The following is a 12,803-nucleotide window of genomic DNA, read 5'->3' on the forward strand; positions in this document are numbered from 1 at the left end:
GCCAATATCATTTATAGCAGCTTCTACCTTCAGGAGCATATGAATATAAAACAAAGTTAGTAACTGCAAGTTGTTGCAACTACATTCCTGCCAAGCAATTTACATCCTTAAAGATTCACTTTGAATACTACCATTTAAGTTAAAGAAACATGGTACCAGGTTCACTTGTCTTTTATTTACTGTTTAAAATAATCAGTTTGTTAATTGATGCATTAATTAAATGCTGACTTGAATCTGATCTGCAAAAACTTCCTTAGTCAGTGTTGGGGGCACATATGGTAGTTGTGCTGATAGGATTTTGACTGTCACACTCAAGCTCCAGCAGCTGGCCTGACTAATTACATCTGCATTTCCAAGTTGAGATTCTGGGCACTGCGACGCTGGATGGGATGATGTGAAAAAACAACGTTTTTTTATTCGGTCTTGAGAGTGAACCATCTTGGCAGTCCACACGGTGTTGAGAAACTGAGCGACCTCCCTCCTATGGCGTACCAATGACCATGCAGGCTTCCCCCAGCTTTCCAGCACTTAGTCTTCAAAAGGACTGACTTGGGCATGGTCATCTTATGGCACCTTCTGAAATTATATAAAATGGACTCTCCTATCCAAATGTGAATTCTTAAATCTGCTGATTTATTTATAACTGAGACGTGGAGTGACCTGACATATTTCCCGGGACGCAGCTTTCATCAGTTAATTCCGAATGCTGTGACCGTGTGTGTGGAGGAACGAGAGAGAGAGAGAGAGAGAGAGAGAGAGAGAGAGAGAGAGAGAGAGAGAGAGAAACACAGTACTACAACATGCAATGAGCTCTTTTTAAAAGCTTGTCACGCCGCGGAGCGTTGCAGAGACAATATTGTGGTGGGGCTGGCAGAGGAAGCCCAGTGAGTGTGTGCGTGATAGTGCAGATGAGACAACTTGTTTGTTTTCCATTTTAATAGCTTTGATTAACACTTTAAAACCCCTCGCTGTGGAGTCAGTAATGGTGCCTTTCAAGCTCAGTGTGGACACAACACATGCTTTGTGAATAAAACAGACATGGACAGATAAAGAACTCAGTAGAAAAGTTAGGGGCCAAAGAAGCAGACAGAATGAGTGACTCTTCTCTATCAACCAATATTGTAATGAGATGCATTTAACCACACACAAGTTTGTCATATCAGTTTGTGCACAGCAGGAACTCATTTTACATGACACATTGACAGCCACTCAGTTGGTCATATCACATGTGAGGGGGAAACCCTTGTATCTGAAGCAAAGTGCAAGTTAAGAAAATGAAGAATATGAACAAATAAACTTGAACTCTCTCTCTCACACACACACACACACACACTCATGACCAGTGAGCACACACTGTCTCCCTCTCACACAGACACACACACACTTTTTAAATTACCCTCAGCAGAGTGATGAACTCTGTTCATTTGGTAACTTTGGTTAACTTGACTCACTGATTATGGAATTGGATGCAGTAATTCAAATGTACTTAATTGAAGTTAATGTCTTCAACATGTCTTCAGCACTACCAGCCTGGGGCTTATTATAACTTATAAATAAGTTATAACTTATAAGTTATAACTTGTTATAACTTATACATAAATCAGTCTTACATGGTAATTATTTGAACTGACACCACATTTATCTGGCCATTTCTCAATTAAAGTAGCTAAAAGAAATTCCTAGGGTCTTTCAGAAGTATATGCTACTACACAGTTATTGCTCATTTATGTCAATAATGTTTGTGGGATAGGTCCTGTACTGAAAAAAGTGTAAGTGAATAACCCAACTGGCACATGTGGAACCTGCAGAAAATCGTATACTCATTCATCACCATCTAGTGGTCAATGTGCACGCAACATGCATATTTTCAGAGGCGAAATGTTTGCTAATATTAGTAGCCTAATATCATAATGCAGGCCTACATAGACCTACGTAGACCTAACTGTAGGTTGATTAGAACGTGATAGTTTAGCTTTGTCTTTCAACAATCCTTTCTAGGCCTACAGCCTCTGCTGTTGATTGTAATAATCCGCATTTGGTGTATTAGCGTGAGTTATCATTATCAGGTAATGGAAGTGTCACCTCTATAACCTTGAAGGGTGTAGACAAGGTGCTATCTACTCTATCTCATCATCTTATTTTCAACCAACTTGTACCAGTGCTGTGTGATGCGTGCTGCTTTTCGAATGCTGCGCAACTTCAGTTAAAAGCTACCCAACAATTTGGACCAACTAGCCTATCGCTAAATCATCACACATTGCGCAGTATTTCTGAAAAACATCCTCTGTGATCTGTTTATCAATCAACAGGTTTTCACCCAGATAAATAATATTTAAAATGCTGTTTAAGAAGCTACAGGCAGAAGGTGTGAGCGGAAATAGCGCTTGTGAAAACCTGCACAGTAGATTAAAAAAAAAGCATGCGAGTGGGAGGACGGGTGAATCATCGTGGCTTCTATGCGATAAGTGGCTCATCAGGGATGTCTGTGGACCAATAATAATGTATTATCTACCATATCTGGTACTAATTTTTATGTGTACCCATGGGCCTCTTCGGTTGGAAGAACTAGACTAAATTTTGAACGCAAATGTGTGCATGATAAACTGAGACTTCCAGTTGAGACCTTCCAAGCATCCAAACTGAAACGAATGCAGAGCTGCCGCGTGGGAGGTGTTACATTCGTGCCATCCGTTTCGAACGATTTCTTCACTTGAGCAGCCTACGTTTTTCCCAGACGGCTCCTATGCCGTTTCTTTCTCCATAACAAATGGAGCCACTACCACCGCACTTCGTCAGTCAAGAAATCAACAGTACAGTATGGGAAGTTCCGGACAAATACAAATCTCTGAAACAGATCGGAACAGGAGCGTATGGCTCTGTCTGGTGAGTTGTCCCCACCTCTGTTGTTGAGCTATTGGTTTTCAGTTATGGAGTCGTCATTTTGAGCACTGTAACTTTGGGAGACGCAGTGTTTGCCAGCAGTGGCCTATTTACCTCCTGAAATAAGACCAATTGTAAGGTCAGTAACGCAAGACTGGGCGTTGCATAGTGTTGGAACAAGAACCCTTTTATCTGACTATTTTTTTCGCCGTAGTTGAAACAACTGTTGCATTTCATATTCTTTCGCAATTCCAATATGAAACTTTTGCCCCTCGCCTATGTTAAATATTCAGCTATGCCTTCGTGAACAGATAACACAGATATCTTCATTCTTGATATTGTTGTCTCGTTGGTCTATATTTTACGCACCAGCTGTCATTGAGACAGTGTAATTACGTCCTGGTCAAGTAGTGAGCATAAATCTGTGCTCCGTAGTAGCCTAGAATGCAACGGAGTGTATCCTAGAACTAATCTTGCTTTCTGCTCCTATCTCAGCTCAGCATTGAACGACAAGACTAAAGAGAAAGTGGCCATCAAGAAGCTGCACCGTCCGTTCCAGTCAGAGATATTCGCTAAACGAGCGTATCGGGAGCTGAGGCTACTAAAACACATGAAGCATGAAAATGTAAGTATAGGCCTATACACGCTTGTCCTATTTCTCCTCATGTAACTCCCATCCCCTCTAGGCCAGACACTGTATGGCAGCATTTCTTGCTAGTTAAGATGTCAGATGTCATGCTAGTTTATATCACACAACAATGTCTAATTGTCTGCTATTCTGTGGTAGCCCATAGTCATTTTGTGGAATGTTGTATTTCAGACAAGCCAGTCGTTTCCAAGGGGCACTGCTCTAAAAACTGAGTTATGTAATTGTTGCCTTTCCTGTCCATCTCATGCTCTGATTTCTCATACGCTTTCAGGTGATAGGGCTACTGGATGTGTTCTCACCTGCAACGTGTCTGGAGGACTTCCATGACTTGTGAGTCACGCCTCGTTTTACAGTTCTATTCTAGCTTACACTGTACAAGTGACCTGATAAGTTTGTTAACACTAACCTACTGGAGTTAGTTCAAATACAGGCATGCATGGACAGAGTTATGGATGGATTAGTCTATTAATTAATAACACCAAGTAAGACCTACATGTACATCAGGATGTAAGCGTAAGGATACAAGTGTAACAAATATTTCTTTAGTGGTCAGTAGGCCTATGGCCGTTTCTGAACCAGCATCACCACGTTAGTTTGGCACGGCAATAATATCTCCTGTTCTGCACAGGTGTGAACTCTAATTCTGCACAGTGTGAGGCTGAGAGACCATATTTTATAGTCCATAAATGTGTACAGACATCAAATTGAATTCCCAATCCTTGATGTTTGTTACAGCTATCTGGTGATGCCATACATGTTCACAGACCTGTCTAAAGTGCGAGGACTTCTATCAGAGGACCGTATCCAGTTCCTTGTGTATCAGATGCTTTGTGGACTTAAGGTTTGGCTGAATCTCTGTTGTGTTTGTGAAAATGGCACGAGTTGGTACTGTATGTATTGTCATGGGCATTGACAAAGGTTAAACATATGTTCCTACAGGAGTCTGAAAAGTGAGTTAAACCTGTTGTATATGCAGTGTGAATTTATGTAGTTGTTTTTGGTTATTTTAGGCCCAGTAGACAAACCTGAGCAAAATAAACTGTTCAAACACTATTTTAAAGCTTCTCAAAGCTTGCAAGCTACACTGCTAACCGTATTGGGCTGTTAGGTTAACATATTACAAAGGCTCATTTCCCAGAAGTTAGATTTACTTGCGAAATGTAAAGAAGTTCATGTGCAGCATCTTATGTAATTCTCCATGTCTGTCCCCCACAGTACATACACAGTGCAGGCATCATTCACAGGGTAAGTGAGACTGACAACTCCTTAAAATGCACCTGTCCATGACAATGTTCCTTTATTTATTTATTTGTCATTTAAACTGAATCAATGCTTTTTTCCTCTAGAGACAGCTAATCTGTCTTGGGAAAATATCTTGGGACGAAGAATGTGTTTAGAAATGTGAAAGCCCAATGTTCCGCCTCCTTAAAGTGTTTGCAAGGCTTAACAAAGGCGACAGCACCATAAACCTAATGAAACGTTTTTCTTTTTTTTTTGGTTGTAAACTGGCACACAGCCAATGCCTGGCAGGCGAGATAGGAATGTGTTGTACTGAAACTGTTTTCTGGATAGCATCCATAGCCTTTGATTAAAACACTAACCTTAATTTTCAAACTCTTATCTCAGTATCGTCATTTGGTTGGAAACAAATTTATAATGCATTTTGACTGGTAATAGCCTACTCATTGGCAAAGAGGATGATGTCTGTCTGTACAAGTTTGGAATTGCTTGGCCTGCTCTACTTTGTTGATGGATTCATTATACATTACGTGTTTGAAAGCTTCACACTCTGTTCGAGACCATTTAAGGACTTCAATTCTCAGGGAGCTTTGTCATCAACATGCAGCGACTATTGACAAGTTGTATGTATGCATGATGAGTATTTAATCATACATCATCATCATAATACAGTACACTCAACTGTCATAACTAACAGGCCAAACAGTTCAATTTAATGGCATGGCGTTGAATTATTACTTTTAAAAACTGTGTCTGAATGTAATGTTCCATAATATCAAGACCGGCTCCAGGCCTCCACTAGAAGGTTATAAACAGTGCAGTCTGCATATTTGGACTTGACGTACATAATTCCTAGAAGGTAGGCTACTTGTCACCAAATGTCAAGTAATCACCATCTTACCTTTTTGACACTACTCTTGCCTAGGACCTCAAACCTGGTAATTTGGCTGTAAATCAAGATTGTGAACTCAAGGTATGCAGTTCTCCTTTACATATTTCTTTTTACCTTCTAGTAGCATACCTGTTTTAAACCGTGTTAAATGATGTGTATGGTTTTAACCGATGTCTATGCAGATTCTGGATTTTGGCTTGGCTCGGCATGCAGAGCCAGAGATGACGGGCTATGTTGTGACACGCTGGTACCGCGCCCCTGAGGTCATTCTAAATTGGATGCACTACACCCAGACTGGCAAGACAACTTACTATTATTGACTAGCTTACAAATACCTCAGTCTTAGCATTGCCGGGAAGGTTTTTTTTTTATCCTTTTTAGGGCTCCAGACTGACTTTTTTTACTAGGAGCACAGTAGCCCTATGTCTATGGTAGCCCCTACCTGAACATTTTAGAAGTTATCAGACATTAATTTTCTGAAGATTTCATAGGCCTAATGGACACTTCATAGTAATCTATTAGAATTAGACTAAACCAGGTAATAAATGAACTTGCTTGAGACACACATTATTTCAGACATTAACATTATTATATAAAATAGACTAGGCTTTAATTTGTAAAATTTTGAAATATTTTAACCTTCAGCCTAGGCTACTTACAGATTGTGGCATTGTGCTAGTTAGTTTGTTTAACCAACCAATAAAGTTGTGTGAACAGTGTTCACATTACATGTTACTGTATCTTGTAGGCATAAACCAGGCTACTTGAAATCAGGCCACTGAATGTTTCTTAAAGGCAGCATCATGATGTCAATCATCACTGCTTTTGTCTCTGAATATGACAGAACGCGACAGCCCAGTTTAGGAGCAATTAATTCAACTGTTTAGTCATTCATATTAGCCTTTGCTACACTAATAAAGTCTGCTTATTTGCTTCACCTTTTGCCGATCTAAATGGTTCAAACTACACATTCTTCATCAAATGAACTCGTTATGTCTATATTTCTGTCTAATATCACTAACTTTAACACCAATAGAAGAAAACAGCCTATGCTACATTGCTTCACTCATCTCAGCGTCTTATTCTAACAGAATTTGAAAGTTTCAACTAGCCCACCTGTGACATCCCTAGGCATCCCTAGGCATCTCTACTCGCCAGGCTCACATCACATTTCAGAATCATCTATGGTATCTGTGCTCACACAGGGAGGCTATCCCGGGCGCAAGTGATCCGTTCGCATTGCGTCTGCGGCAACAAATTAGCTTCCACTAATACAGCGGTTCTCAAAGTGTGGGGCGGCCCATAGGGAATAGGGACATGACAGGTGGGGTGCGATGAAAAGGAGGAATTTAGATTTTTTTGTGCCTATTTTAATGTCTTTCTTTTTTGACAAGGAAAATTAAATCAAGACAAAATAGCCACACACATAGGATAGGAGTCATAAACAGACCGACAGAATTAAAATAACATCTGATCCAGTGGACTGAGATGGGAAATGTAAAGTAGAACCAAAATGGGAAAACGTGAGGAATGACAGAAAAAGTTTGAAAACCACTGCACTAATAGAACTGGCTACACCAGAGGCCCTTATGCTACGGCCCTTAGGCTACGTTTGAAAAAATTCAGCTACTTTTACTTAGCCTGGCCCCACCCACCTAGATTTTCTTTCAGAGATCTAGTCTGGAACACCATAGTTCTTAACTGTTTCCCTCAAACAAGAAAAATGTCAGGCAAATCAGCAACGAGAGGGGAAGACGAAACCGAAACTTATTAGGATAAACTGTAGCAGCAAAACCTGCAAACATAAAAAAAATGCAGTTGGAAAAATGCAGAAATGTATTTACAGCAAAGGTAGACCCACATACATTGTTTCCGGACTGTTGATGCTGTTTATTGTCAGTTTGTAAAGTTTAGGCAAAGTAAGAAGTAACGTTTAAATCTCTGATCAGTGTGACTATTAAGGCTGGACCAATGATTTCAAAGTTAGTACCCGTTTACTTTCTATTTTCACATTCACCGGAAAAACAAATATTTTGGGAACTACAATGATATGGCTCTACGGAAACCAACTAATGGAAATCAGTCATAGCAAGAATGTTTCTGAAGGTAAAAAAAGTTGGCATATTTACAGATCGCACATGCACGAGTAGATATAAAATGTACTTGCATTGTCTCAAATTTTAGTCGTAAATTGCGACCATTTCGTTGGAGTTTGGAGCCCTGCTTTTAAAAATGTCTTAACTGTTGCTAATACTGAACAATAGCACTTCAAGAACCTCAGCTCTGTTTCATGCTAAAGGTTCATTTAGACCAATATGGGCATTTTTTCTTTGTCCTTATTAAACATTAAAATGTATTTAACTCTTAATATACAATGTATTTATCATCTAAACAAGTCATTTAGACTTAATTGTTTTTGGATGCTTTTGGTAACGCTCTCTTCAAGGTTTTAGTCACCTCATCAAGCACTGAGGAAATATTAATACAGGAAATTAGGATGAATATTTGGTTATTCAGATTGCCTGTTACCATAGTTGTAAATGGAAGAATGTTGTGTTGAACTGGATTTGTATGCATCTCTCTCCATCATAGTGGATATTTGGTCTGTTGGTTGCATCATGGCAGAGATGATTAACGGGAAGACGCTCTTCAAAGGAAAAGACTGTATCCTCTTATGCCCTTTTCAGTCTCCCAGGGCCTTATTATGAGTTCTAACCTACCATGAATCACAAAGCGTGAATGCAAAACAACTTTTCATGCAAGTCTCCTCATTACCTGTCATATTTACATTCAGTTTGAGAATAACCTATGAATCAACGAATTTCAAAGATACCATGGTTTGTTTTCCCATAGAGTATAAACAAAGTGTGGAAATATGCCATTACTATGTGCATTCAGTCTCAGATGTTAAATATTTAACAGCTGAGACTGAATGCACATATGGCATATTTCCAAACTTTGAATATAGTCTCTATTTTGCATACTTTGAGATACAAACATGACCATATTGGTTATCCTGAGTGGAAGGTCTTCTTTATCATGTCATGTAGGTATACAGTTGAGATGTGTCAGTGAGTAGTTTTACACTTCACGTCCTGTCTACTGTAAAAGTTTGACACACGAGTGGGTCTGCACTAAGGGGCAAATTCTCCCATTTTTACACGCTTCAGTTACGCACTTTTCAGTTACGCGCATTCTCCCATTGCCGTTTCTGTCAAACCCACAGCTTGCAAGTTCGAAAACAAGGTGGCCTTATGAAAGAGGCGTGATTTATTTAAAAAAGAACCAGACTGATCCACCACCTCGTTAATTTAAGTTGATATGAAAACGTGGAACGTGGACTTTTTCATTGACCTTCTGAATGACATTTTAATCCAGAAAGAACACAAACCAGTCTTTGATTTTGAAAACGTAACCATGGTGAATTGAATAGCGAACGGCCTACAGTAAAATGGTGTGTCATCATATAGCCTAACAAAGAATTGACTTAACGAAATTTTACTTTTGCTTTGAGGTTTGTTTATAAAGAGTCAAGACATGCTTGAGGTGTGTAGATTCATAATTTATAAACTCACTGTTGAGAAAGAAAGTTTCAATGGCAGCTGCTTCTCATAATATCAATTTATCTATGCTAACGAAACTGTAGACTGACACCTGTAGTTTTGAATACACTAGAGAGACTGGCATAACAATACCAGCCTCCATTACAAACGAATCAAGAGACAGGAGAATACAAACTATGCTGCTCTGCAATAGTGCAGACGTCTGTGCAAATGTATGGATGACTTCGTCCAGGTTGGAAAGAAATGGACAGATTCGAATGAAGTAGTAAGTAAACATGAAGCCGTATCAGCATATTAAGCACCAAATGTGATACTGTAATGTTAATTTGTAAAGTTCTGTGTAACCTACATGTATTTAAAACTAGGCCTACTGCCGACATCGAGCAATATACTGTTTCACCTTGTAGTGGCGCTCGACCTCAATACAGCCCTCGGGAGCGCGTAGCTGAAAAGGTGCTTAAGCCAGTGGCAGAATGCACGCAAGAGTTGTATACATAAGAAACGCCCAGATGGGGCGTTTATTTTTGGGGTTTGGGGTTGCTCCTCCCAAAACGCATAACTCCCTCCATCGTGCGTAAATGACAGATTTAAGTGAAGGGGAGAATTCGCGCAGGCTAAAAAGTGCTTGGTTACGTGTTTTCTTTTACTTACGCACCCTTACGCACATGGGAGAATTCGCCCCAATCTGCACATCAACCTTCATTAAAGAGCTTCTTAAGCTACTGTAGCTGAGTATAATGACGTATTGCAGCAGTATATGTTTGATTTATTGTTTTTAATTGACATCAAACCTCTATCACATTTAACAAAAAAAATGTAATGCAAACTGCACGAGAAAAGTGAATGTTGTTGAATTGTTTGAATTGTCTGCAAATGACACTGTACTAGTTTATTCATTAGTTTGTTGCATGTCACTTGTTATATGCCTTGTTACTTTTTTGTTTTCCATGTAATCCTTAACTTCTCCTGTTCAGATATGGATCAGCTTACCCAGATTATGAAAGTAACAGGTGTACCTGGACCAGATTTCATTACGAAATTGGACAGTCAGGAGGTACGGCTATTTGTCAACAGTTAATGCTATTGCTTTTCTGATGACTTCCTGGGTCTTATGTTTATTATAATGACAGTTGGGTTTGCTATTGATTTTTGGTGTTTGTTCAACAGGCAAAAACTTACATTGCCTCTCTCCCACATTTCCCTTGCTTTTCTGATGACTTCCTGGGTCTTATGTTTATTATAATGACAGTTGGGTTTGCTATTGATTTTTGGTGTTTGTTCAACAGGCAAAAACTTACATTGCCTCTCTCCCACATTTCCCTCGAAAAGACTTCCATGCATTGTGTCCTAGGGCCAGTCCAAAGGGTGAGTAGATATCTCTCATGAAATGTGATGTACAGGGCATGGCAGTGGTGACATATATGTCTGAGGAAAACAAATAAAATATATTTAAAAAATGTTTCCCCCAACAAAAAAAAACTGTTGGAAAGCATTATTTATTAAAACAGTGACCTCTCAGTATTGCAATTATCTTAATGATTTACACAGCAGCCATGGGTGAGATATAGCCATATTTCAGACATTTCATTCCGAGTTGTATATTATGTATATGAGGGAAAGCCTACTTGCTTGACAACCCTTTATCTTGATTTTTGATCATTCGAATTAGAATTAGAAATGTTAATTTGCATCAAATCCCAATATTTTATTATATGTCTTTGTTTAAGTTGCCAAACCTAAAAATTCTCAGCTTTTTAACAGAACTCCCTTGATAAGGGAAGTGTATTTTTACATTAGCACACAAACTCAGTAGCAACAACACACAGAGACCTGCATTTATTTCAGCAGAATTTTCTTGGATAACCTTAAAATAGACCAGTTATCAAGGTCAAATCTCATTATGAATGATTCCCTACATCATGAATGTTAGTCCTCTCTGGGTTAACTGCTAGAGATATTGTCCAGTATTTTCGACATTGCAGCTTCTGGTTTGGATCAACTCAATGAAAACAAATTAATTGTACCACTGAAGTGAATTAAAATATGACAACGAAAATTCGGCCATCCAGTCAGGTAATTTCTGTATGAGCCAGCTGGTAATTTGTAAGGGCACTCACTCACTCAATCCAGCTGTCGTCAACTTCAGACTGTAACCACATGGTTTTGTTTTTCACCAAGTGCAGCCCATAGACTGTGCTTTATGTCTACAGGAAATTACGTACTGCAATTTCGAGAATAGCTACAATTTGGTGTAATGACACAGCAAACCATGCTCAGGTCATGCTGACTACTATGCATCAGTGTTTAGGTAATAGGTTTTAAAGTATATGTGACCACAGTGATAACCTTTTACACAGTTAACAACAGGCTCTAGCTGCTTCAAAACCTTAATTGGTATACAGCCTTGCAGTTGGTGTTGATTTCAAATGCAGTCTGGAAAGTTTAACTCTAACCCTCAGGAGTTTATGTAATTGAAAGTATACATGTTTATATTATATCTTATGTCATGAATTTATCATAGCTGTTGATCTACTGGAAAAGATGCTGGTGCTGGATTCAGAAGCCCGTATCACTGCTGATGAGGCCCTAAAACACCCATATTTTGATGGCCTGCGGGATCCAGAGGACTGCCCTGTACCACTGCCATATGATGACAGCCATGACAATGCAACACTGCCCCTAGAGGAGTGGAGGCGTAAGTGTTTGTTTTTTTCCATCTAAACGTTTGTTTTTCTTTTTTTTACTGATTTCTGAATGGTAGAATATGTTTACTCTTTTTCTTATCTATCTGATTATTCTTCTCACTTGTCACTCGACTCTGATTATCACAGTCTACATGTTTGTGTAGCTTAATATTTTGCTTAGACGTATACTGGTAAGTTTCCCAAAGTAGCTATACTGGTAACTTCCCAAATAAACTACTTATACAAGAGTTTTTTTTTCTTTTTCAGACTTATCTTTCAAGGAAGTGAAGAGCTTTGTGCCTTTCCCCAGAAGGGACTCAAAGAGGCGAAATACATTGACCATTTCACATTAAATTCAAACATATTACACTACATGGCAATATACACAAATTTTAGCTCAAATTAATTGAAATACATCTAATTGCCTTCTGAGATACTGCATCTCGTCTGAAACTGAGATTGTATTACATGTTTTTGTGTTCATGGGGGGAATGGGGGCATTTTTTTTTAAATAAATACAGTGACTGTATACTTGTGTGTTTGTTGATTAAAAAATCGATTGTCCGATATTTATGTAGTTTTACCAGTTATCATGAAAAGCGCACAAAACACACTGAAGAGGTTAGACTACCTGTGGTATCCTTTCAAAAGTTGGGAAACAGGCGCTAACATTTGAAATGCAAATTGCCTGGTGGGGCGAAACAAATGTGCATGCATAACAAAGACTTCATGGCTTGGGTCGTAAATAGAGGTAGACCTATTGGACGACACCGACTGCTGCTTGACTCCTTTTGTAGCTGACTCTAGAAGAAAACATTTGCAGGCCTAATTTAACCTCCCTAGTTTTCTTGAAATTGTGTTGGTTAAAACTGTTGCATACAGCCTACAGAACACCA

The 12,803-nt window shown here is 39.0% G+C and overlaps 1 protein-coding gene across 2 annotated transcripts; it reads left to right on the forward strand.

Moving 5' to 3' along the window:
* The first annotated feature begins 2,438 nt into the window (after positions 1 to 2,438).
* On the forward strand, positions 2,439 to 12,436 carry mapk13 (mitogen-activated protein kinase 13). 2 transcript variants are annotated; one of them, XM_042096940.1, is made up of 12 exons: positions 2,440 to 2,883; positions 3,376 to 3,505; positions 3,801 to 3,859; positions 4,265 to 4,370; positions 4,745 to 4,774; positions 5,694 to 5,741; positions 5,843 to 5,957; positions 8,253 to 8,324; positions 10,198 to 10,277; positions 10,510 to 10,588; positions 11,745 to 11,918; positions 12,175 to 12,436. In XM_042096940.1, exons 1-12 carry the CDS (start codon positions 2,768 to 2,770, stop codon positions 12,258 to 12,260), a joined length of 1,095 nt encoding a protein of 364 aa, XP_041952874.1. In that variant the 5' UTR covers positions 2,440 to 2,767; the 3' UTR covers positions 12,261 to 12,436. The 2 variants fall into 2 exon arrangements, with proteins under 2 accessions (XP_041952875.1, XP_041952874.1); XM_042096941.1 differs by lacking the exon at positions 8,253 to 8,324 and having other exon boundaries at positions 2,439 to 2,883.
* Positions 12,437 to 12,803: the final 367 nt, after the last annotated feature.

The sequence above is a fragment of the Alosa sapidissima genome, chromosome 7 (genome assembly GCF_018492685.1).
Source record: "Alosa sapidissima isolate fAloSap1 chromosome 7, fAloSap1.pri, whole genome shotgun sequence".
Lineage (NCBI taxonomy): Eukaryota > Metazoa > Chordata > Actinopteri > Clupeiformes > Clupeidae > Alosa > Alosa sapidissima.

What these genes read in the sequence shown, in the direction of transcription:
- mapk13 (XM_042096940.1), top strand. Translation starts at nt 2,768, where the DNA reads ATGGAGCCACTACCACCGCACTTCGTCAGTCAAGAAATCAACAGTACA. An exon ending in GGAGCGTATGGCTCTGTCTG is followed by an intron (nt 2,884 to 3,375) that starts GTGAGTTGTCCC and finishes CTCCTATCTCAG; the next exon opens with CTCAGCATTGAACGACAAGA. An exon ending in GTGCAGGCATCATTCACAGG is followed by an intron (nt 4,775 to 5,693) that starts GTAAGTGAGACT and finishes ACTCTTGCCTAG; the next exon opens with GACCTCAAACCTGGTAATTT.